The sequence below is a fragment of the Microcebus murinus genome, chromosome 18, assembly GCF_040939455.1.
Source record: "Microcebus murinus isolate Inina chromosome 18, M.murinus_Inina_mat1.0, whole genome shotgun sequence".
NCBI classification, from domain to species: Eukaryota; Metazoa; Chordata; class Mammalia; order Primates; family Cheirogaleidae; genus Microcebus; species Microcebus murinus.
Window position 1 is genome coordinate 44,721,617 of NC_134121.1, and position 26,371 is coordinate 44,747,987.

Consider the following 26,371-nt stretch of genomic DNA (forward strand, 5'->3'; position numbering starts at 1 on the left):
TTGGCTTGCAAACAGGACATCAATAGAACTTCAGAACCAGAACATCAGCCCTCTTTTATCTCCCTTTCTCCTATCAACTCACTTCTTGGTTTGGCTTGGTTCTCATTTTTACATCTCCCCTGAGGAAAGCTTTAAAAAAGTTCCAGAAGCATTACCTCAAACAGAAACTAGAGACTACAGAAATACCCAGTTCTCCAGGGTGGGCCTAAACATTAATATCATGAGAGAGGAGAAGCCCAATGTAACTTGTTACTTTGTCATCCATCCTTGTAATATGGATTTTAAAAGTTTTCTTTTTAAAGAAAACTAACCTAAACTAAGCCTAAGAAATACCAATTAGATCCTGAATCAGGGTCACTTAAAAATGAGTAACTTGTAAATAAATATGTGAAAATCCCTCACTTTTACCACAGCAGGTAGAGGCAGAGATGAGGAAATAGCATTTTCTTGACAAGTTCACATCGTAGTGGAGTCTGGGTGCCTTTATAAAGTTTTGGCCTGACTTTATAAAGACAGTCTTAAAATGAGGGAGAAAGAGGAAATTTGACTGTAACAAAGACAAAGCCTGCCGAGAAGGAACGTTTCTTTGCCTAATACTATAAAGCCTTGGAGAATATAGAGCCCAAAACATCCATTAGTGCTGATGGCAGGGTGATGGCCTAAGAACAGAGGGAATTTGAGGTCAGGGATGTTTTGTGCAAAAGGAGGCTGTGCTTGGCCATTAGAAGATAAGGCAGACAAATAATGGATTGCAACAGGATAAGTTGCCCTCTGAGATCCACACACATGCATCTCTGCCCCCTGGCTGCCCTCAGATGACAGGGGACAGATCTGCTTTGTTTTATTTCTTCTAATCACCTGCCCTCATGTTTAGGCAGCAGAGAGACCTGAGTTATAAACACAGCTCTGCCAGGAGCTCCCTTGGCCCAGTGTGGCATTTAGAATATTCTGCTTCTTCCTTGATGTTTTTCACTACCTTTCAGATTCTTTTGTGATCCTTTCCAGAACCTGCCATGTGCCTGGGTACAAAGCAGATGTTGAATACCAATTTGATAAGTTGGTTCAAATTCAGAGAATTTGGGGGAAAGTCAAAGAGCAAAAAAAGAGGGTGTTTCCCTTTCTCTGGGGTCCTGTGCCCAGCAGTGAGGGCCTCAGATAACAGTGAGGCCATTCCCACCAGCATCTTTAGGATGGTTCCCAGGCTCTTTGGTTGTGTCAGGGCCCCGGTGGAGCAGTGAAGAAAGGGCTATTTTTCTGAAGTCTCTGCATGAATGACAATGACAGTTGGGTGGCAGTCACATGTTAGAAGCAAATCATTCTGATTTTGTCTTCTAGAGCAGAGATATCTCCCCTAAGCTTTCAGTTTTACCCCAGCAGAGAAGGCCAGGGCTGTCTTGACTGCAGCAACATTATTTTGTTTTGGTGACAGGAAGCCCTGTGATTTTACTTACCAACATCCCTGTGGATGCTACCTTTCAGGCACACATACTTAGATTATTTCTACCCTTTCCCACCCAATCTAGGCTTGCTAAGGTTCAGTACTTTCTTCTCTGCTTCCTATCTCACCTCAACTCCCAAGTTCTTACTCAAATGCCAGGAGCTGGGACCAGTCTCTGGAACAAAGCAGAAATAATGTGGGAATTGGGGGTAGGGCTGAACATATATATATCAATCTAGGAACAGACAGAAAAGCAACACCCTTGTTACTATAAGGAGAGTGGTGGGAAATAATTTCTTATCCATCATGGGTAGTGGTGTAGGTAGTGACCGAGTATAAGCTATTTGTGGAGGTAAATTATTTACTGGGCTATCTTATCAATGGCTATGTTAAAGGGCCACATGGAGGTTGTCCAAAGAAAGTTACAATGGGTAATTAGTATCTGACATATTAAACATATATATATTCTATCCAAAGGACAGAATACATTTATTTTCCAACTGCATTTGGTTCAGTGTCTCTTATGGGGAGACAGAGTAGGAGGATTTCATGTGCATCTGTGTTTGGGCTGTCAAATTATCTGTATCTATATATTTGTTTTCCTTTGTCTTCAAAAAAATTCCTGGTGTTACAGGAAATAGCTATATTGCATAAAATTGTCACTTCCGAAAATGTGCAGTTAATGGCATACTTAAACAAAATTTAATATATTTTGCTTTTAATATTTACTATTGAGATATATGTTCAATAATTCCCAAGTAATTCTAAAAGCTCTTACAGTATTTCTTGCTACTACTATTGCATGTTATGATTCTACAGCCCCTTTTCTGACAGAGCTTTTAAAACAAAAAAACTCCATATCGGCTCTCCCTTCCAGTTAAATACTGGAGGAAAGCAGAATAGAAATATGACTTTTGAAAGGCCAAGAGGCACAGAGAAATGTAGTCAAGTGGAATAAGTCCCTGAAGTCCCAACTCCAAGCTGGCAAGTTAAACGGTGGAATCAAGTGCAGGGTTTTCCATTCCATTCATGGGAAGGAGGAAGAGAAAGGGGAGGGGCGGGAAGAGCTCAGAGGGTACAGTCCTAGGAACCTGGAAACATGGAGTCCTTGGAGGCAGTGAGAACGACTGCTTAGGTTTTCTCCTCCTGCTATTCTTTAGTCCTTGGTGAGATGTTGGAGAAGCAGAGTCCAAAGATATGTCAATGTCACATAGCCAAAGCAAGAAGCAGCAGAAGAGTCAGATTTCCTCCCCTTTTGACTGGGGAGCCATTCACTTTGGGGCACCTCCAGTCTCTTAGTTATCGTAGAGCTCTGTAGTGTGAAAATCCCCACCACAAAGGAAAAAGGGACTTGAAGTACAAGTTGGAGACCTGAGCCTATGACCTTGGGTTCACAGGGCAGCTAATATTTGGGGGAACAAGTTGTGAGAGGACTGAGGGTGTAGGAATCAGGAAAACTGGGGGCTGAGAAGGAGGTTATCACAGAGAGGTGGCAGGGGGCTCTGTGGGGTCCCAGACTGACCACTGTCTTGGCCTTGGGATATAACAATAACTGCCATTCGTAATATGCCTGCCGTGTGCAGGGCTCCTCGCACAGTTATCTATTTAGTTCTCACCTAAACCCAATTAGAGTAACATTATCCCAGTTTACAGATGAGAAAACTAAGCCACCGGAGATTAATCTGCCTAAGGCCACCCAGCTGGATAGGACATGCTAGTTTCCTCATCTGTAACATGAGAGCAGTTAGTCCACCACCTGCTGGTTTGTCAAGAGTCGCTTGAAATCCAACAGAAGCCACGAAGGGGCGAGCCCCGGGGAATATGCGGATCCACAGCAAAGCCAGTTTTGCTTTTTTCCAGACTTGCGTTAAGGTATTTTCAAATCTTCTAAAAACGCAGACGTGGACAGTTCGCAGCTGCCTCCAGGCGTCCCTTGTGCAGGCGACGGTCGCCCTCTGCTGACGGAGAGCGGGAGCGCGCTGAGAGGGAACAGGCCCGAGGGCGGGCGAAGATTTCTCTTGCCAATAGAGGGCACCAGTCGGCGTGCAGAGTAACCCGCTCTTGCCGTCCCTTCCTTAAGCACTTCCTGTCTGATCTCTATGATCCATCCAGTTGCTACGTGACAAGTTCCGAAAGTTTTCAATTTACAGTAAACAAAAGAGGCGTGCGCCGACCCGGAAGTGAAAGCTAGAACCCTGCCAGAGCAGTTCCGAGCGCCGACAGTGAGGAAGGAGGTCCGGGGAAAGTTGTAGCCATGGCAGTTGCCGTGGCCCTGGCGGGAGCCGGAATCGGTTCGGAGCCAGGCCCCGCGGAAGAACTTGCCAAACTCGAGTATCTGTCTTTGGTGTCGAAGGTTTGCACTGAGCTGGACAATCACTTGGGGATCAACGACAAGGATCTAGGTGAGCCTGGGGAGGTCTTTGCGGCCTCTGGGTTTGGGACTGAGGGAAGTGGAAGGAAAAAAGGTTGATGGGCCGAGTGTGTTTGTCCGTGTGAGTGTCTCTTTGTCACAGACACCCGGGCCTAGGGAACCTGCTGCCGTGGCTTCTGCTTGAGAGCCCTCCAAGCCGAGCTGTTAGAAACCATTTCTCAGAGCTGTCAGCGAAGAAGCCCGGGGCAGTCATCTCCGCTTGTTTTTTTTTTTCAGACTGAAATAATTAAACAACTTTAACAAAGGCGGTAGCCGCTGCAATGATGATGATGATAATGGCTGACATTATTGGGTGCTCACTATGTGCCGGATGTTATTCTCAGTTCTTTATTTACACTATCTTATTTGGTCTTCATACAACTCTGTAAGGTGGTAGTCAGCGTCTGTGCTTCTAATTGTGTTCTTGACCGTTCATGCTAAACTACCTTTTAAACACCAGTCAGACGTTGTGGGACAGCTACAGCTGGAAACTCAGTCAATTTGAGGAATAAGTCTAGTGTCCTAGAGGTAAGGCCATATAGGCAGATGGAGTCCTTATGAAGTAAACAGGGATGGATGACATTCAAGGGTCTTAGTGGAGGGATTGACCCGTGATAGGTACAGAGATGCTTCATCTATTGTAACAGGAGGGAGGACAGAGAATATGGTTATAGATGCAAATGGGTTTAGAGATTGGTGGTAGGAAGATGAATTCTATTTTCTAAATGAAGGTAAAGTGAAATCACCAATTGAAGGGATTTCAGATAGAAGGGAAGAGGCAGGTGACAGAAGCGGTCAGGGAGGTTAGATGTGTGACCTTGGGTAAGATACTTAGGTTTGTTTTTTTGTTTTTGTTTTTTTGTGATACTTAGTTTTTTTGAAGCGCTGTTTTTCTCTTCTGTGAAGTAGGATGATAGTATCTTCACAGGGTTACCAAGTAGCGCTTAGGAAGATGCTCTGCAGCCAGTGTTTTTTAGTTCACTTTTCTCTTGCTTCCCAGTCAAGATGTGTCTGTCCTGTATAATTTTTCCTGGATGTCTCCCTCTTTGAGTTGATAATGAGGTGATACTCTTGTTAGTTTTACTATCTGGGTAATATGTTTCCTTCATTCAGCAAATGTTGAGTTAGGGGACTAGGAATATGAATACAGCAGAGGAAAAGACAGGTTCCTATTGTCAGGGAGCTTACATTTCTCTTCATTTTTGTTTGTTTAATTCGTTGGCCCCTTTTAGAGGAAACAAAAAGTTATTGATACCTTCTAGTATTTTGTTTCGACATTAACCTCATTATGTACAAAAGTAAGGGGAGTAAAACTCCATATTCTTTTAGTTTATATGTAATTAAATATCTCAATTAATTTGCACGTAAACCACAAATATACTTTTTCTGTTAAATACAGAATTACAAAGCCAATAACATTAAAAATACATTAGTGTAATGTGATAGTGTTGTTTTTTGAGACTAAATTGCCAGAGTTAGTTTAATAACAGAAAGGAATATATTTGCTTCTTTTGTTTTATTTAATGACTGGATTCTTTTGATTTTGACCTGATGGATTATCATTTAAATCAATGTCACTGTTTTTCTTGTTTTCAACAATGAACTTGTCTTTAACTACTAATCCCTTTTTAATAATGGATCCAGTTAATTTAATGATGCTCCATATAATTCCGAAAATTAAAAACACTGATTAACAGTGACTGGCAGTGTGAATGTGCTGCTGACTTCTTTGGGCTGCGCTTTTTGTTTGTCCTGCCTAGCAGCATGTAGCTTAGTTCTCCCTCCACATTCTATAATGAATGTAGGCTCTGAAGTCAGATTGCCTGGGCTGCAATCCTGGCTCCACCAATTATTGGGTAGGTCAGTGTCTCTAACCCTCAGCCCCCTCATCTGTGAAACAGGAGAGTAATGGCACCTATTTATGTGGGATGTTGTGAGGATCATGAGGAAAGCACATAGCATAGTTAGTGCCTGATGCATAGTAATGTTGAAAAAGTATTAACCATTGTCATTGTTGTTATTAACTTGTTATACATAAACTATGTCCATGTAGGCTGATGGCATTTGGCTTTCACTTAATGTCATCAAAAAGATAAAGGCAAATTCCAGCATGGAAATGGGATGGTAGTATCAGTTTATAAATTAATCATCCAGCTCTTTTATGTTATTTATTTATTTAATTTTTAAGGATTAGCACCCAAATGTAATCATTACAAATTTTTTGTGGTACTCACAGTGTGAGGTGTATTATCTCAATCTATGGTAAAATGTACTTCTTTCCTGAAAGTCTCTTAATTAGTAAATAGCTCTCATATTAGATCTCTTGAGATCTAATTTTGTGGAAAAAAACTTGAGGAGCAAGTAAGTCTTTCATTAACTTGGAGATCGTACCACCCAGCAGCTGCCTGGCCCTCATACATAGACTGGGTCTGTAAACTGTAGAAAGCATTCCGTTTGTCTGTGTGTTTATGCACAGGCTTATGATTTTGTACATTGTCACCTTTAGGGTTTGTGTTGCAGTGTGCTCAGCTAGTATTTTTGTGAGAAGAGGGTACAATGATCTGGGGCAAATAGATTTTCCTAGTTCAAATGCACTCAAGGGCCAACTTGAGCTATTTTGTAGTAATATTTTCTTTTCACTTATAAAAACTCACTAAAACAAACATGGATAATCACAGCAGTCTAAATTTTCTTTTACTCTTACCAGATGGTGGTCTTTGGTTTTTGTCATTATTGGATAGCCTAGTTTTGTTTTCAGCATACTTGAAACTGATTTCTTTTTTTTTCTTTTTTGAGACAGAGTCTCACTTTGTTGCCGGGGCTAGAGTGAGTGCCGTGGCATCAGCCTAACTCACAGCCACCTCAAACTCTTGGGCTCAAGCGATCCTGCTGCCTCAGCCTCCCGAGTAGCTGGGACTACAGGCATGCACCACCATGCCTGGCCAATTTTTTGTGTATATAGTTTTAGTGGGTCAGTTAATTTCTTTCTGTTTTTGGTAGAGACAGGGTCTTGCTCAGGCTGGTTTCGAACTCCCGACCTTGAGCTGTCTGCCCTCCTCGGCCTCCCAGAGTGCTAGGATTACAGGCATGAGCCACTGTGAAACTGGTTTCTTACTCAAGTCTCCATTCTTGTTTTAATTTCTTTTCTTATTTGCAGCTGAATTTGTGATCAGTCTTGCTGAGAAAAATACTACCTTTGACACGTTTAAGGCTTCTCTGGTCAAAAATGGTGCAGAATTCACGGTATGTATATCTGGAAACTTTTAATCTCTAGATATTAATGTTTTAACTTATGGGGTTGTTTTCTTTTTTATTATTTTTTTCTTAGACTTGTTTTGTGTGTATAATTTCTGTTTTAATGTCACTATTGAATTTAAATTTTAAATGGGTAATGTTTCATACCATTAAAAGTGGTGGTGTAACCGGATTTCCTGTGACACCTTTCTAGGAAAACAGGGCAGAATATCTGTAATTAAGTTTTAGTGGATATTTATATTCTTGTTCTGTGAGTGAAGAAGTCAGAAACAAGAGTCTAGGTTTTTGGGATAGTTCTAAACCATAGGAAATAAGATGGTTGCAAGGAGCAAAATAACTTTTCTCTCCAAAGAGTCCTAAATATCAGCTCTCTCTGAAGCTACTTTACGAGGTTCATGCTGTATCAGGTTTACACTCTATGCTCCGTTTGTTCCAGTTAGTTAAATTCTGGTGCATAACCACCCTTCCCTAAAGAATGTTCTTTGCCTTTTGCTTTTTGTAAGTGTATTTAAGTAATGATCTAGGAGCTGACAATTTTTTTATATGTTACTTTTCAAAGGATTCTCTTATTAGTAACTTGCTGCGTCTCATACAAACCATGCGGCCTCCAGCAAAACCTTCTACCAGCAAAGGTGAGCAGAGCTTCCAGCTGAACTTAGTCTCCAGAATGCTTAGATTGTGAACATCCTGTAAACTGCATTGTTTGCCTCTCAGCAGCTGCTGAGCAAGTAAATGTTCTAGTAAAATTTTTCAAATGACATAAGACAAAATTAAATTATAATACATAACCAAATGAGTACTGTGCATCTCTTCCCTGCTATGTGCCCAGATAGTTTGTTGAGGATTTTGTGATCAGTGTTTTTAGAAAATTAAATTATGTTTACAGTAATGTGTATGATTAGTATGTAACAAAATGCCATGTTCTTTTTCAGTGTGATATAAATCTAATGTTGAAGTTAATCATTAATAATAGTAAATATATCTTTTTTTAATCCCTTCATGCTCTTTAATGAACCAAGATCCAGTTGTTAAACCAAAAACTGAAAAGGAAAAGCTGAAGGAGCTCTTCCCAGTCCTTTGCCAACCAGACAACCCTTCTGTCCGGGTACTGATACCAGTTTGAGAATGTCTACTATAATTATGTGTTCTCCTCCATCCCTCTTCTTTGTCTCATTAGAAATTTTATTAATTTTAAGTTTGCCTTTGTTGTAACATTTTTTCAGAGTGAAAGTGTTTGATCACACCCTGAACATGTACTATGTATAGAATAGTGTTAAGGGATTCTGAGAATGGTATTCAAAGGAAATGAGATTGAGAATTGAGGAAAGCAGTGAATAGGGATATAAAATACATATGAAATAACTTAATATTCTGGAACAGATGCTTGATGTGTGGGATTAGATTTTTTTGCTCCATTACATGTTAGAGTGTTGATTTTTAAAGTTTCTAAATTTCATTTAGAAATTTAGAAATTTTCATTTAGAAAATTTTCTAAATGAAATTAGAAAATTTTCATTTAGAAAATTCTAAATTTTCATTTAGAAATTTCATTTCTTTTTTTTCCTTCTTTTTTCTCTTTTCTTTTCTTCTTCTTTAACAAAAGTCTTGCTCTGTTGCCCGGCTAGGGTGCAGTGGTGTCCTCATAGCTCACTGCAACCTCAAACTCCTAGGCTCAAGCGATCCTCCTGCTTCAGCCTCCTGAGTAGCTGGAACTATGGGCATGCACCACCACACCTGGCTACTTTTTCTACATTTTACAATTTCTTCTTAGCAAATATTTATTGAGTACTTACTGTTCTTACTGCCAAAAACTGTTCTTTTGTTGTTGTTGTTGAGACAGGGTCTTGCTCTGTAGCCTCAGCTAGAGTGCAGTGGCATCTTCATAGTTCACTGCAACCTCAAACTCCTGGGTATAAACAATCCTCCTGCCTCAGCCTCCCAGGTAGCTGGGACTATAGGCACACACCACCGTACCTGGCTACTTTTTTTCTAGTTTTTGTAGAGACGGGTTCTCACCCTTGCACAGGCTGGTCTCGAACTCCTAACCTCAAACGATCCTCTTGTCTTGGCCTCCCAAAGTTGGCATTTTGGGAGGCATGAGCCACTGTGCCCAGCCAAACACTGTTCTTAGTACCTGAATTATAACAGTGAACAAAACAGACAAGAGTTTCTGCCTTTTGAAGATTATATCCTAGTGTTGGGGAGGAGAACAAGAAATAAACATGTAAACAGTCTAGTCTGGAGGAGATTGGCAATGAACAAATAGTATGATAACATAGTGGATAGTGATAACGGCTATGTTGGAAATCTCTCTCTCTTTTCTGTTTCCTTCACATAAGTGGTTAGTGATTTGTAGATACACCTAAAGTTCATATAGATTCTTACATTTTTTTCCCCTTCTCTTAACTTTGCTGACCTCTGCCTTTGTAGACCATGCTGGACGAGGACGATGTGAAAGTTGCTGTGGATGTCCTGAAAGAACTGGAAGCTTTGATGCCTAGTGCAGCAGGCCAGGAAAAGCAGAGAGATGCTGAGCACAGGTTTGTCCTTAGTGCTATCCTCTGGAAGTTTAGGATACTGTGACAGTTGAATTTTGTGAACCAGCCAAGCAAAAAATTTTGGGCAAGTTTATAGAGTCTGGACTGGCCATGTACCATATTCTTGGATCTATTTTCATTGCTCCCTGCCAAGAATACTTTGCAGCAAATGCTAATATGTTCAGAAGCTAGAAATCAGGGTTGAAAGAGGCTGAATATGTTTGTGGTCTGGTTTTTTTATTTGCCTGCAGGGATGTTATAGTTAATGAAATTCTAATTCAGTTCCACACTTAGTGGGCACCTACCACGTGCATGCACATGCTGAGTGCTTGGGGATGCAAAGTTACTATGCTGAGTGCTTGGGGATGCAAAGATGAATTTGGGCGCATTTCTTTTTCAAACTGGTGCTTGTCGATTTGTTAGGGACAGGACAAAGAAGAAGAAACGGAGTCGAAGCCGAGATCGAGACAGAGACAGAGATCGAGATCGAGATAGAGAGCGAAACCGAGATAGAGACCATAAGCGGAGACACCGATCCCGCTCTCGGTCACGTTCCAGGACCCGGGAAAGGAATAAAGGGAAGTCTAGATATCGGTCCAGAAGCAGAAGTCAGAGTCCCCCCAAAGACCGAAAGGACCGGGACAAATATGGGGAGAGAAATATGGACAGATGGCGGGATAAACATGTGGACCGCCCTCCCCCTGAAGAGCCTGCCATTGGGGACATTTACAATGGCAAAGTTACCAGCATCATGCAGTTTGGATGCTTTGTGCAGCTAGAAGGACTAAGGTAATGTTTGGTGCTCTTCTCACACCAGTGATAGGCAAATTTTTTTTTTATCACTGGGGATTTTTCACATTCTAAAAAGTTGTAATGGCTGGACATGGTGGCTCTTTCCTGTAATCCTAGCACTCTTCGAGGCTGAGGCAGGCAGATCACTTGAGCTCAGGGGTTTCGAGACCAGCCTGAACAAGAGTGAGACCTGGTCTCTACTAAAAATAGAAAAATTAACCGGGCGTGGTGGTGTGCGCCTATGGTCCCAGCTACTTGGGAGGCTGAGGCAGGAGGATCCCTTGAGCCTAGGAGTTTGAGGTGGCAGTGAGCTATGATGACACCACTGCACTCTAGCCTGGCGACAAGAGTGAGACTCTGTCATAAACAAACAAACAGGCCAAGCGCAGTGGCTCACGCCTGTAATCCTAGCACTCTGGGAGGCCAAGGTGGGCACATCATTTGAGCTCATGAGTTCGAGACCAACCTGAGCAAGAGCGAGACCCTGCCTCTACTAAAAATAGAAAGAAATTAATTGGCCAACTAAAAATATATATAGAAAAAAATTAGCTGGGCATGGTGGCACATGCCTGTAGTCCCAGCTACTCGGGAGGGTGAGGCAGAAGGATTGCTTGAGCCCAGGAGTTTGAGGTTGCTGTGAGCTAGGCTGACGCCACGGCACTCTAGCCAGAGCAACAGTGAGACTTTGTCTCAAAAACAAACAAACAAAAAACTAAAAAGTTACCAACGATAGGATATCTTTTATCAGTAGGGGTTTTCGAATTCTAAAAAGTTACTATACTTATCGATGCTTTAATCAAATCAGCCATACTTAGCTCTTAGAGGTTGATTTTTCAGAGCCATTTATTCCTTCTTCTGCCATTAGCAAATCTGCCTTTTGCTGGTTGTGACAGACAGGATTTGTCCCCCTTCAGTGTCTTTTCTCTGAGAGGGTGGTAATACTGTTTTATTTTTTGACCAACTTCTTGGTATTTTCCTCTAGTGATTAAGACCATTTTCATTTGTTCATTTTCAACAAGGGCAGAAATTGGTTGGGGAAAAGGTATTTTTAGGCATGTTTCAGATGTGTCTGACTCTCTCTCAGGAAGCGATGGGAAGGCCTTGTGCACATCTCTGAGCTCCGGCGGGAAGGCCGAGTGGCCAATGTGGCTGATGTGGTGAGCAAAGGCCAGAGGGTCAAAGTCAAAGTGCTATCCTTCACTGGGACCAAGACTAGCCTGAGCATGAAGGTAGGTGACGTTTCAGCCTCTTCCCACATCTGATGGCCAAGGGAATGTAAGAGGGCAGCAAGTGAGCTGGTCCTTGTTTTTGTGCCTTAGGATGTGGACCAAGAGACTGGAGAAGATTTAAACCCAAATCGACGACGAAATCTTGTTGGGGAGACTAATGAGGAGACCTCAATGAGGAATCCGGACAGACCCACTCACCTGTCCCTCGTCAGTGCCCCTGAAGTAGAGGATGACTCACTGGAGCGCAAGCGCCTCACCCGCATCTCTGATCCAGAGAAGTGGGAGATCAAACAGGTTGGGGCCATTAGCCTTTGTGGCCACATAGTCATTCAGCATGTGGCATGGTGGTTACAAGTGTGAGCCCTGGAGCACAATGGCCTGGGATGACTTCTGGCCACTAATTAGCTTTGTAATCCTTAGTCAAGTTACTCTACCTCTTTGTGCCTCAGTGTCCTCTGTAAAACAGGGCCATTGAGGTGGTGATTAAACAAGGTGACAGATGAAAATCTTAGGTTGATGCCTGGCATATAGTAATTGCTATGTAAGTGTTCATTATTGTTTTCATCATTCCTCATTAGACTTCAGAACTGCAGTGTGTCAAGCACCATGTAGATGCCAGGGCTACAAAGATGAGTATAGCATACTCTTAAGGAACTCAAAAGTCTAGTGGAAGAGAGCTCAATAAATAATTGTGAAGGGTTACATATTATATAAGAAATATATCAAAGTGCATTTTGGAAACAAGGGAAACAACAGGTAATTGTTCCAAGGATGACATCTTTGAGCCTGTGCTTTTCAGCACCATGTTGTAGGGCCCTTTAGGGATGGGATGTATATATGTATGACATTTGAGGTCCTGACATTCTGGGTCAGAGGAGAAAACAACTTTGGTTTCCTTCATAAAACCTCTGTAATTAACTCCTTAGAAAAGAAGAGTTTTGATCCTAGCAGGTTACAAATGCTGCCTTCTCTTCTTTGGCTAGATGATTGCTGCCAATGTTCTTTCCAAAGAAGAATTTCCAGACTTTGATGAAGAGACTGGCATTCTTCCTAAGGTGGATGATGAAGAAGGTAACTAGCCACTTTGAGCAGGATAATGGATTGGAAGGATAATTGGCAGTTGAGCCATTGGACTGGGTGCTTTGTAGTTTAACCCAGTGGCTCTTAATCATTTATTCTTAGGTCTTCCGAGTCATCTCTCAAAGAACAAGGGTTTCTCCATGATGGAAGGAAGAAGCTGATTTTTCTGACAAGTGTTTATATATTATTATACTTGTTGCTTATAATAAATTTTCAGGATATAAGGCTGGGCATGCTGGCTCATGCCTGTAATCCCAGCACTTTGGGAGGCTGAGATGGAAGGATTGCTTGAGGCCAGGAGTTTGAGACCAGCTTGGACAACACAGTGAGACCCTTCTCTACAAAACATTTAAAAATTAGCCAAGCGTGGTGGTGCATACCTGTAGTTCCTGCTACTTAGGAGACTGAGGCAGGAAGATTACTTGAGCGCAGGAGTTGGTGGTTGCAGTGAGCTATAATGATGCCACTGTACCCAGGTGACAGAGGGGGACTCTGTCTCAACAGAAACAAACAAAGCAACTGAACATTCCTCCTTACCATCCTCTACCCCTTCATATTTAAAAATAAAAACAAAAAACTCACATTTTTCCACAGGCATAACTTCTTTTGAAAGTAGCTCTGATCAGTTCTTAGGCTGGTGCACAAATGCTCTAGAAATGGCTGGGGCAGGGGTGGGAGGTGGCGGAATGATCACCTGGGTTAGAGTTTTACTTGCATTGCTTTCCTTTTTTTTTTGAGACAGAGTCTCACTCTGTTGCCCAGGCTATCGTGCTGTGGCATCAGCCTAGCTCATAGCAACCTCAAACTCCTGGGCTCAAGCAATCCTTCTGCCTCAGCCTCCCAAGTACCTGGAACTACAGGCATGTGCCACCATGCCCGGGCTGATTTTTTATATATATTTTTTTAGTTGTCTAGCTAATTTCTATTTTTTTAGTAGAAATGGAGTCTCGCTCTTGCTCAGGCTTGTCTCAAACTCCTGAGCTCCAGTGATCCACCCGCTTCGGCCTCCAAGAATACTAAGATTACAGGTGTGAGCCACCATGCCTAGCCCGACATTGCTTTCCTTTTGACCTTGGAAGCTGTTTTTGATAAAGATTGCTGGTGCCCATGGAAATGACTGATCATTTCTTTCTTTTGTTTATGGATAATTCTTCTTTTTGGGGAACTTTTAGATGAGGACCTGGAGATCGAACTGGTTGAGGAAGAGCCCCCATTCTTGAGAGGGCACACCAAGCAAAGCATGGACATGAGCCCCATTAAAATTGTTAAGGTGAGAAGTGCTGGGACTTTCACCTGGAAATGTCAAGTGGACTTCTTTTCCTAAAGTAATAGGTCAAGTTATTAGATTTGTGTAAGCAGAACTCAGGCCACAGAAAGCAGTCTTGGCTTTGAACCAGAGTCTAGAATATTTTTATGTTAAATGGAGATTGGCTTGGCTTTGTTGATTTTGCTTTTTTAACTCTTGTGCTCATTTAGTGTGTTTTGGGAGGAAGCAGAGATAAGTAGGAGTGCTTGATCTACCTACCATCATTGCCTTTGCCCAGGTTCCTTAGGGTTTGAATCATAGTCTTACAAATTCAAAGGCAGTTTTGAAGGGTTTCCGTGAACCCCATAGTAGGCTATAGCACTGGGTATTGTGGTGTTTAGAGCTGTGAGGAGATTTCAAACCTGAATCCATAGAACAGTTGTAAGATTTCAGTTATAGAAAGGGTATCTTTATGGTCTTCCAGCCCAGCCACCCATATAATGTTTATAATCTACCCATATAATTCTGTGATATTCTTCCCACATGGTCATCTCACAGCTGCATGACATTGTTAGTGACAGAGAATTCACCAATCCTGAAGGAGAGACATTTCTTTCATTTTTATTTACTTATTTTCCAGATTCTGTTATTTTTTTATTTCAGAATATTAAAGGGGAACAAGTGTTTTTGTTACCTGGATGAATTGAATAATGACACTATAAGTTAGAGCTTATAGTGTGCCAGTCACCAGAGTAGTGTACATTGTACCCAGTAGGTACATTTTCCTTCCATTTTTAGATAGATCTCATTGTTTGTTCTTTAGGTGGAGCTGAAATCTGTCCACTGAAGTGTCCACATTGGTCTTAATTTTTAGTTCTTAGGGTCATACAAAAGAATTCTTATCCCTTTCTTATGACCTTCAAGCATTTAAAGATAGCATCATTTCTGTGCTTCTTGGGGTTCTCATCTTCGAACTAAACATCCCAATACTTTCAATGATTTATCATTGCCTTCATTTATTTTATCTGAATGTGCTACAGTTTATCCATTTCTTTCATGTAGTCTGGTACATTGATAGGAACTTTATTCCAGGCGTGGTTTCATGCTTTAGATTACAGTGGCTTAACGTATATATTTTATTTCCTGGACATTTAATGCATGTTGCTTTTTTCTCTGTTGCACTAGAACCCAGATGGCTCCCTTTCCCAAGCAGCGATGATGCAGAGTGCCTTAGCCAAAGAAAGGCGGGAACTCAAGCAGGCACAGCGGGAAGCTGAGATGGATTCTATTCCCATGGGACTCAACAAACACTGGGTTGATCCTCTGCCTGATGGTAGGACCCTTGGAAGGGGGTGTGGGCCTTTTTAAAAAATCTGAGCCTTCCAGTACACAGGGAGGGGATTCTGGCAGCATACACTGTAAATTTAGCTTTGGTTTTTCACTTCAGTTAGAGTGTATTTGTTTTATTTTTTATATTTATTTTATTTATTTTTTTAGTTCAATGTAGCATTTTAAAGCAAAGATTATTTTATTTTTTTTGAGACAGAATCTCGCTTTGTTGCCTAGGCTAGATTGAGTGCTGTGGCGTCAGCCTAGCTCACAGCAACCTCAAACTCCTGGGCTCAAGCGGTCCTATTGCCTCAAGCCTCCCGAGTAGCTGGGACTACAGGCATGCGCCACCATGCTTGGCTGGTTTTTTCTATATATATTAGTTGGCAATTAATTTCTTTCTATTTATAGTAGAGACCTGGTCTCACTCTTGCTCAGGCTAGTTTCAAACTTCTGACCTTGAGCAATCCGCCCACCTTGGCCTCCCAGAGTGCTAGGATTACAAGCATGAGCCACCGTGCCCAGCCTGTTTTATTTTTTAAACATGTGTTTAAAACCAAAAATGTTTGACCGAAAACCTTGGTCAAATCATTAGACTGGCTGAGTTTCTATTCTGAATTACTTAGAAGATTTTATTCTTTTATGGCAAAGTGGCTTATGCCTGTAGTCCCAGCTACTTGGGAGGCTGAGGCAGGAGGATCACTTGAGTGAAGAGTTCAAGGCTTCAGTGAGCTATGATCATGCTACTGCACTCCAGCATGGGCAACAACAGAGCAAGAGACTCCATCTCTTAAAATATATATTTTTTAAATTTTACAGGTAGTGTAATTGACTATGGTAGAGAAATTGAGACCCAAAGGACAAATGGGACTGAAGTCTGTGAAGGGGGGGTGGAATGGGGTTGGGGAGTGTGTTTCAGGCTCAGGAGTAGTTTGTGCTGGGGCCATGGGGTGGGAAAGGGGACCTGGAAGGAGGCTTTTGTGGCTGGAGTACAGAGAGTGATGGCAGAATGGTGGGGGATGACGCAGGAGTGGCAGGCTGGGCCTTTGTAGACACCATTCAGAATCTGGCCTCAATTCTGAGTGTACTGGAAAATGCTGAAAAGTTCTAAGCTGGGGAATGGCATGATCAGAGTTGTATTTCCAAAGGATAATTCAGGGTGCCCTGCAGAATGGATTGGATGGTGTGAGAGTGGACCTGTGAGATGAATTAGGAGGCTTTTATATAGTTCAGAGAGAGGGTGGTAGTATGAATGTGGAGGTAGAAAGAGAAGGGATGTACTTGAGAAATGTGATTTGTTGAATGTAGGGGACGGGGGAGTAGGAGTGGTCAAAGACGACTTCTTGGTTTCTGGTGTGAGCACCAGGGTGAGTAAAATGGGTTTGTGGGGGAAAGATGGTGAATTTAATTCTGGACTTGTATCTGGGGTAACGGGAGGACATCTTGGTTGAGGTATCTAGTATGTAGTTCAATGTAAGTGTTCAGAAGAGAGGTCTGGACTGGAGACAGAATTTGGGAATTGTGTTAGTTTGGGTATCAGTTTGGCTGCATGTAATAAAGACTCAGAATATTAGATTAACAGAAGGTTGGAAATATTCATTCATTGTTTAAAAATATAATTCTCCATTTCTTCAGAATAAGCCCGATTTCCTTCCCTTCTTTTAGCGAAAGTTTCCCCATGACCCTCTTTGGCCTCTGCCAAAACTCACTCATCAAATTCATAAAATATTTGTATATTCTAGAGAGCCACTAAAATTCTGTTCATTTTTTCACTCAAGCCATAATTCCAGGGTTAACCTTGAAAACTTTAAGCTAAGTGAAAGAAACCAGACACAAAAGATGACATGTCATATTCATATGAAATATCCAAAATAGGTAAACCCAGGGATAGAAAAAGTAGGTTAGCAGTTGCCAGGGGAAAGGGAAAAATTGGGAGTGACTGCTAATGTGCACAGGGTTTCTTGTGGGGCTGATGAAAATGTTCTAAAATTAGGTAGTGGTGATGATTGCACAACTTTATGAATATACAGTAAACCACTGAGTTGGACAGGGGGACATGGTATGTGAATTACATTTCAGTATAATGGTTATTGAAAAAAAAAAAAGAAACCCAGGGTTAAACGATCAGATCTTCACTTCTCTTAAGTAACCTTTTTTCTATCAGGAGACAGCACAAGTAAATAGCACCACTTATTATTATCTCTTTCCTTCTTCTGTGCCTTGCTGCCCCTTCTGTGTTCTTTTTTTCACATTAATTTGTTTCTTTGAGCACCCTTGGTCAAGGATCAGATTGAACTGAAATACTGCATGTGTGGCGTGCACCCGCCATTTTGTTTTCTCCCCTGGTCCATCATGAGGTGGCTTGAGGACAATACTAAATTGCCTGATCTCCTTTCTAGCGGAAGGCAGGCAGATTGCTGCCAACATGAGGGGCATTGGGATGATGCCTAACGACATTCCTGAGTGGAAGAAGCATGCCTTTGGGGGCAACAAAGCTTCTTATGGGAAAAAGACCCAGATGTCAATCCTTGAGCAGAGGGAGAGCCTGCCCATCTACAAACTGAAGGAGCAGCTAGTCCAGGTGAGAAGCCCTTTTAGGATGTACTCTTGGGGTAGTGGGGGTGTTTTCTAAAAGAGGGAAACATACTCTAAAGAGGGACATTTAAAGATTGAAATTAGCAGGACAGGTATGTGCTTATTTGAAGTGGTTTTTCCAAAAGGGATAAGAAAAAAACTAAAAATGTTTCCAGGAACTTTTTAAAACTATATATATATTAGTCTACACATTTTTTTCCCTCAGGACCCTAGAGCAGTTCCAGGTAGGCAGAGTATTGTGTTCCAAGGGCCAGTAGCTCTGGTCATGATTAAAAATGGGGTTACTCAGCCAGCAAACCTATATAGGCAGGGACTTCTCTTCAGATACTTATTTCCATATTCTGGAGTTCTGCTTTTAAGACCACCAAACCTTCCTTGAGGTAACCAAGTTTTCTAGTTTCCAGTGAAACCATTCAACAATAACATGTATACAAGCAAGTACAATGTATGTATATGTTCACACACATATTTTATATGTATACTGTATGTGTTTATAGATGGTAGCATATTATATACACTGTTCTGAATCGTTTTCCACTTGGTATATCTCAGATTATTCCTTTTTTTAAATGCCTCTTGAGTTCTTGGTTTTGTGGATAGGCTGTAGCTTATTTAACTAGTCCTATATTAATAGACATGTAGGTTGATTGCAATCCTTTGCTGTTAGAAACGGTGTAGAAATAAGAAATAAAATAACTTTTGGGGGAAAAGTACTGGATATTTGTGAGTTGCAGTGGGAAGGAACACTTTCTTCTTCTTCTTTTTTTTTTGAAACAGAGTCTCACTTTGTTGCCCAGGCTAGAGTGAGTGCCATGGCATCAGCCTAGCTCACAGCAACCTCAAATTCCTGGGCTCAAGCAATCCTCCTGCCTCAGCCTCCCAAGTGGCCGGGATTACAGGCATGCACCACCATGCCCGGCTAATTTTTTCCATACATATATTAGTTGGCCAATTAATTTCTTTCTATTTATAGTAGAGGCGGGGTCTCGCTCTTGCTCAGGCTGATTTCGAACTCCTGACTTCGAGCAATCCGCCCGCCTCGGCCTCCCAGAGTGCTAGGATTATAGGCGTGAGCCACCACGCCAGGCCAGGAACACTTCCATGTATCCTTTTAATATGCTGCTGAATTCTTTAACCGTGTGTGTATGTCCCCCCTTTTTTTAATTTAGTATTAGAATGTAAGCATTAATTATTTTATTCCAGAGTAATATGTGGCAAATTTTAATGACCTATTTATATTCTGTTGCTTTCAGGCTGTCCATGACAATCAGATCCTGATTGTTATCGGAGAGACAGGATCTGGGAAGACAACGCAGATCACTCAGTACCTGGCGGAGGCAGGCTACACTTCCAGGGGCAAGATTGGGTGTACCCAGCCCAGAAGAGTGGCAGCCATGTCGGTGGCCAAAAGAGTATCAGAAGAGTTTGGTTGTTGCTTAGGCCAAGAGGTAAGTAGATAGTGAAGCTGCTTTGAAAATGCCAGAAGAAAAGTATAAAGGCCCAGATCTCTATATCTACAAATTTGAAATAATGCTACCTTTTTTTAGGTTACTCCCAAGAGAGGGTTCTCATGGTTTAGGGTCAAGTCCAAGGCATACTTACTATGAGGAAATCACTGTACATCTTGGTCAAATTCTTTTTTCTTTTTTTTTGAGACAAAGTCTTGTTCTCTTGCCTAGGCTAGAGTGCAGTGGTATCATCATAGCTCACTACAACCTCAAATTCCTGGGCTCAAGTGATACTCCTGCCTTATCCTCCCACATAGCTGGGACTACAGGCCCATACCACCATGCCCGGCTAATTTTTTTTTTTTTTTTTTTTTTGAGAAAGAGTCTCACTCTGTTGCCCAGGCTAGAGTGCCATGGCATTAGCCTAGCTCACAGCAATCTCAAACTCCTGGGCTCAAGTAATCCTACTGCCTCAGCCTCCCAAGTAGCTGGGATTACAGGCATGTGCCACAATGCCCAGCTAATTTTTTCTATATATTTTTAGTTATCCAATTAATTTTTTTCTATTTTTAGTAGAGATGGGGTCTTGCTCTTGCTCAGGCTGGTTTCAAATTCCTGACCTTGAGTGATCCTCCCGTCTCGGCCTCCCAGAGTGCTAGGATTACAGGCGTGAGCCACCGTGCCCGGCCCTGGCTAATTTTTTAATATTTTATAGAAATATAAAAAAGGGGTCTTGCTACGTTGCTCAGGCTGTTCTCAAACTCCTGGCCTCAACCAATCCTCTCACCTCGGCCTCCCAAAGTGTTAGGATTACAGATGTGAGCCACCACACCCAGCAAAATTCTTATCTATTAAGATTATGAGTAACAGTCTGACTGGGCCAAAACCTTTTCTATTGATTATGAAAAGGAGATGTTTGTGTCTTAGGTTTTCTACTTTTGCTCTGCTTTAGGTGGGCTACACCATTCGATTTGAGGACTGCACTAGTCCCGAAACAGTCATCAAGTACATGACAGACGGGATGTTGCTCAGAGAGTGCCTGATTGACCCTGACCTCACTCAGTATGCCATCATCATGTTGGACGAGGCACATGAGAGGACAATTCACACTGACGTGCTCTTTGGATTGTTGAAAAAGGTAACTGGGCACTCTTCAGTGACCCTTCTACCTGCTGGAAACTGAGTTCTGGGAATTGGATTTGAGTACCTGTGCCTTTTTGGGTGGTTCTTTTTAGTAAGCCACATTGCATTTCTCTTCAGACAGTTCAAAAACGGCAGGACATGAAGCTGATTGTCACCTCAGCCACCTTGGATGCAGTGAAGTTTTCTCAGTACTTCTATGAAGCTCCCATCTTCACCATCCCAGGTCGAACGTATCCAGTGGAAATACTGTACACAAAGGAGCCCGAGACAGATTATCTGGATGCCAGCCTGATAACTGTCATGCAGATCCATTTAACGGAGCCACCAGGTGAGGGGAAAGAACATTTTTTTTCCTCTTAGGCCAAAGGTCCTAATATGGGTATCTTTTTTGCTAATCTTTTTAAAAATGCCTTTTAAATATTGGTCTCTCTGTAATCTCAGGCTTGCATGTTTGAAATGGTGGTAGTGAAAATATAAATAACAACAGTGTGCAGGTTTTAAATGCAGCTGTTAAACATGGATAGATGTTAACTTCTATATACTGTTATATAAACAAACTTCTGTTGTTTACTTAGAGGTGAGAATATGAACGTGTATTTTCTGTTACTTAGAGTTCTGTTAATGTCACTACAGCTTTTGTATAGAACATGCATTCAGTTAGAAAGTGAATTAATGCTCTGCTCTCCTTGTAGGTGACATCCTGGTCTTCCTGACTGGTCAGGAGGAGATCGATACTGCTTGCGAGATCCTGTATGAAAGAATGAAATCCCTGGGACCTGATGTTCCAGAGTTAATTATCCTCCCTGTGTACTCTGCTCTTCCCAGCGAGATGCAGACCCGAATCTTTGACCCAGCTCCACCAGGCAGCAGAAAGGTAACACTGGGCAAAAGCAAAGCTTCCGTGCGCCCTAAAACCGTATGGTGTGTGCAGCCTGCCTCCATGGGGATCACTTAAGGATATGCAAGTCTCCTTTAGAGACTGGTCCAACCAGTTTGTTTAGGAACAAGGGTCTTGTATGTGACCTCTGCTCTTCTTCCTCTCCTCCTTCATTTGACAAATATTTTTTGAGCATCTACCAGGCTTTGGGCTGGACACCAGGACTGCAGCACAGGATAAGCTGCTGTCTGCTGAGGGGCATCCACCAGTCGACAGACCTTTAGCACACAGTGTGAACGTGCTGCTGGTGCTCTGGGTACCCAGAGCGGAGCCCCCAGCCCAGTCTCTTTTAGAGGAAACAAGGATCTAAGCTGGTCCTGAAGAACTCGAGAAAGGTAGGGGGATGTGTGTCCCTTGGAGATGGCACCATCTGTGATGGTCTGGAGGCGAGTGAGCAGGGCCAGTTCAGGGAGCAGCGTAGTTCCAGTAGCTGTAACTGAGTGTGTGACTATGTGTATGAGACAACAGAAAAGAAGATAGATGGATTTTTTTAGAATTACAGCTTTATTGAAATATAATTTACATACCATACAATTTATCCTAATTAAGTGTATAATTCAATGGCCTTTAGTATATACTTCTGCCTTGGTATCTGTAAGGAATTGATTCCAGGACAGCCCCCTACCCCACAGGTAACAAAATCCAACAATGCTCAAGTTTCCCTTATGTAAAATGGCTTAGTATTTGCTTGTAACCTATGTGTATACTCCAGTTTGGCACTTTATATTTTTTAATTTTTTGAGACAGAGTTTTGCTTTGTTGCCCTCAGTAGAGTGCAGTGGTGTTGTCATAGCTCACAGCAACCTCAAACTCCTGGGCTTAAGCGTCCTCTGGCCTCAGCCGCTGGAGTAGCCGAGACTACAGGCATGTGCCACAATGCCCAGCTAATTTTTCTATTTTTAGTAGACATAGGGTCTTGAACTCCTGGGCTCAAGGGATCCTCCCACCTTAGCCTCCCAGAGTGTTAGGACTATAGGCGTGAACCACCTTGCCTGGCCTCGTTTGATACTTTAAGTCAGCAGTCCCCAACCTTTTTGGCATCAGGGACTGGTTTCATGAAAGACAATTTTTCCACGGACTAGGTGGGGTGGGGTGGGGTGTTGTGGGTTGGGGGAGGGTGGTGCAGAGCTCAGGCGGTGATGTGAGGACCATTTCCTAATAGGCCACAGACCGGTACTGAGCCGCAGTCTGGTGGTTAGGGGACTACAGCTTTAAATTACACTAAATTACTTATAATACCTAATACAGGCCGGGTGCGGTGGCTCACGCCTGTAGTCCTAGCTCTCTGGGAGGCCGAGGCGGGCGGATTGCTCGAGTTCAGGAGTTCGAAACCAGCCTGAGCAAGAGCGAGACCCTGCCTCTACTATAAATAGAAAGAAATTAATTGGTCAACTAAAAATATATACAAAAATCAGCCAGGCATGGTGGCGCATGTCTGTAGTCCCAGCTACTTGGGAGGCTGAGGCAGGAGGATCGCTTGAGCCCAGGAGTTTGAGGTTGCTGTGAGCTAGGCTGACACCATGGCACTCACTCTAGCCTGGGCAACAAATCGAGACTCTGTCTCAAAAAAAAAAAAAAAAAAAAACCTAATACAGTATAAATACTATGTAAATAGTTGTTAAACTATATTGGGATTTTTAATTTTTCCTCTTTTTTTTTTCTCCACAGACAGCACAGTGAGATGGGATGTATTAGTTTTTTTTTGTTTTTTTTTTGAGACAAGAGTCTCACTGTTGCCTGGGCTAGAGTGTTGTGGCATTAGCCTAGCTTACAGCAACCTCAAACTCCCGGGCTCAAGCGATCCTCCTGCCTCAGCCTCCCACATAGCTGGGACTATAGGCATGCGCCACCAGGCCTGGCTAATTTTTTCTATATATTTTTAGTTGGCCAATTAATTTGTTTCTATTTATAGTAGAGATGAGGTCTTGCTCTTGCTCAGGCTGGTCTTGTACTCCTGAGCTCACAAACAGTCCGCCCGCCTCGGCCTCCCAGAGTGTGTATTAGTTTTTAATTTGTATTATTTTTTATTATATTATTTTTCTGAATATTTTTGATCTGTTGTTGATTGACTCCACTGATGTGGAATTGGTGGATACAGAGGGCTGATTGCATTCACAGAATTTTGCAACAATTACCACAATTGATTTTAGTACAATTTTATTATCCCCCAAAGAAACCCTGTATCCTTTAGCAGTCAGTCCCCCATTTACTTCTCTGCTTAGCCCCTAGAATCCATTAATCTATACTTTCTATCTCTGTGGATTTGCCTATTCTAGACATTTCATCTAAATGAAATCATATAATATGTGGTCCTTTGTGACTGGCTTATTTCACTTAGCATGTTTTCAAGGTTTATCCACATTGTAGTATCAATACTTCATTTCTTTTTATTGCCAAATACTGTTCTATTGTATGGGTGTACCATATTTTGTTTATCCATTCATCAGTTGACAGACATGTGGGTTATTTCCACTTTGGGGCTATCGTGAGCATTGCTGCTATAAATATTTGTTTACAAGTTTTTTGTTTTTGTTTTTTTTTTTTTTTTGAGACAGAGTCTCACTTTGTTGCCCAGGCTAGAGTGAGTGCCGTGGCGTCAGCCTGGCTCACAGCAACCTCAATCTCCAGGGCTCAGCGATCCTACTGCCTCAGCCTCCCGAGTAGCTGGGACTACAGGCATGTGCCACCATGCCCGGCTAATTTTTTGTATATATATTTTTAGTTGGTCAATTAATTTATTTCTATTTTTGGTAGAGACGGGGTCTCGCTCAGGCTGGTTTCGAACTCCTGACCTTGAGCAATCCGCCCGCCTCGGCCTCCCAAAGTGCTAGGATTACAGGCGTGAGCCACCACGCCCAGCCTGTTTACAAGTTTTTATGTGGACGTATGTTTTCATTTCTTTGGGGTATATACCTAGGAGTGGAAGACGGATTTGAGTAACATTAAGAAGTTAAAATGGACAGGTGGTGCCAGGAGGTGGAGGGAGTAGGGTGAGGGAAAAGTCAGGTGTGACTCTCAGGTTTCTGGCTGGGGTGGCTGGATAGAAGATGGTGCTCAGGAGGGAAACACAGTAGGAGGAGCAGATTTGGGGGAAAAGATGGTGAATTCCTCCTCCGTTCTATTCCTAGTGGTGGTTGGACTTCTTTCTAAGTAGGGCTTCTACAGCTCTGTGGCAGGTATTTAATAGAAGCCTTTTAGGGCCAGTATGATGCTGGCATGATGTGAGATGTTCTGGTGCCTCCTAGCAATGATTTTTCCAAGCAATTGTGTTTTATTAGCTGAACCTCTGGGTGGAAGAACAGTGGCAGTACCAAGCTGAGACTAATAATATTCCAGATCACATAGATTGCTGCACACACACAAACTGTAAAATTCCTCTATCACCTTGTGGTTCATTTTATGATTAAAAAAAAAAAAAATCTCCCTCTTGTTCCACATATACATTCTACAAAATATGAACAGCCCATTTTGTAGTCCAGATGTCTCGGTAGGGGAAGGAAAAATCTCATTTTGCACTGGCACGTGTGATGCCAGGATCTCTGCTTTCCCAGGGTGCTAGAAAATTAAAATTGTAGTAATCAACATTGGATCTAGAAAATGAGATATGTAGCCATTTGCACCAAATGAAATTGGCTTTGATTGGCCTTAGCTTTTTCCTATTCCATTTCTCCTCTCAGGTACCACCCCTCTCCAACCTAACTCTTAAGATGAAGGCACCTCCCCTTCTGCCCATTGGAGGCTGAGCTGGGATTAACTATCATTTAGACCCTCTAGAGAGGGAGATAGCCTCATGCTCCTTTGGGAAGATGGTTGAGTTCAGAAGACCTGTTTCTTACCCCAGGGCTGAGCCTGGGCAGCTCGCTCCAGCTGTGCTCCTCTCACCTGCAGGTTGTGATTGCCACCAACATCGCAGAGACATCTCTGACTATAGATGGCATCTACTATGTGGTGGACCCTGGATTTGTGAAGCAGAAAGTTTACAATTCGAAGACAGGGATTGACCAGCTTGTGGTGACGCCTATTTCTCAGGTATGTTGGCTTCTGCCAATAGCTTTCCTGAAAATCCTGGGTAGGGCCTTTTTGAAATTTTTTATGATTGTAAAAAATTGGTATTTTGAACTTTATTGTTTTCAAAGATGAACTTTTAAGATACTGGGTACTTTAGTGGGGTATAGGAAAATTTTGTGTTGTTTGTTTTTAATCTTTAGGGTTGTGTTTTAATATTAAAATGCCCCATAAAACTTGAACTTAAAGAAATATTTGAATCCTGGCACCCTATATTATCCAATTTAGGTGGAAAGAATATATTTTCTAATGTACTGTACTTAGCTACAAATATTTGGGATAGTAATAAATGAGATGATTATATGTTTCTTTGGTAATTATGGAATAATTTCCTGCTTAAATTATATTAAAAAACAAATTACCCGGTCACCTTTTTGAGGGGAGTTTGGCAACATTATATACAAAATATAAAAGTTCATCTCTTTAGGCTGGGCGCGGTGGCTCCCGCATATAATCCTAGCACTCTGGGAAGCCGAGGTGGGCGGATTGCTCGAGGTCAGGAGTTTAAAACCAGCCTGAGCTAGAGCGAGACCCCATCTCTACTATAAATAGAAAGAAATTAATTGGCCAACTAATATATATAGAAAAATTTGGCCAGGCATGGTGGTGCATGCCTGTAGTCCCAGCTACTCAGGAGGCTGAGGCAGTAAGATTGCTTGAGCCCAGGAATGTGAGGTTGCTGTGAGCTAGGCTGACGCCATGGCACTCACTCTAACCTGGGCAACAAAGCAAGACTCTGTCTCAAAAAAAAAAAAAAAAGTTCATCTCTTTAACCTATCTGTTCCACTTCCAGGAATATATCTGCAAGTTAGAAATGATTGAACACATATCCAAGGGTAATGAAAAAGGATGTTTGTTGAAGCATTA

The 26,371-nt window shown here is 42.1% G+C and overlaps 1 protein-coding gene across 2 annotated transcripts in view; it reads left to right on the forward strand.

Annotated features, from left to right (window-relative positions):
- The first annotated feature begins 3,580 nt into the window (after window positions 1-3,580).
- Window positions 3,581-26,371, forward strand: part of DHX8 (DEAH-box helicase 8) — a 33,142-nt gene continuing 10,351 nt past the window's right edge. The window contains exons 1-17 of one of the 2 annotated variants that reach the window (XM_075994587.1): window positions 3,581-3,840; window positions 7,006-7,091; window positions 7,663-7,735; window positions 8,123-8,208; window positions 9,534-9,643; window positions 10,064-10,429; window positions 11,517-11,661; window positions 11,752-11,955; window positions 12,645-12,732; window positions 13,914-14,011; window positions 15,173-15,320; window positions 17,716-17,897; window positions 19,165-19,359; window positions 20,312-20,497; window positions 20,620-20,830; window positions 21,195-21,376; window positions 25,328-25,468. In XM_075994587.1, coding sequence (XP_075850702.1) covers window positions 3,693-3,840; window positions 7,006-7,091; window positions 7,663-7,735; window positions 8,123-8,208; window positions 9,534-9,643; window positions 10,064-10,429; window positions 11,517-11,661; window positions 11,752-11,955; window positions 12,645-12,732; window positions 13,914-14,011; window positions 15,173-15,320; window positions 17,716-17,897; window positions 19,165-19,359; window positions 20,312-20,497; window positions 20,620-20,830; window positions 21,195-21,376; window positions 25,328-25,468 — 2,649 coding nt within the window. In that variant the 5' untranslated portion in view covers window positions 3,581-3,692. The remainder of the gene's footprint in view (window positions 3,841-7,005; window positions 7,092-7,662; window positions 7,736-8,122; window positions 8,209-9,533; window positions 9,644-10,063; window positions 10,430-11,516; window positions 11,662-11,751; window positions 11,956-12,644; window positions 12,733-13,913; window positions 14,012-15,172; window positions 15,321-17,715; window positions 17,898-19,164; window positions 19,360-20,311; window positions 20,498-20,619; window positions 20,831-21,194; window positions 21,377-25,327; window positions 25,469-26,371) is intronic. The other variant, XM_012786651.3, reaches the window with a different exon arrangement.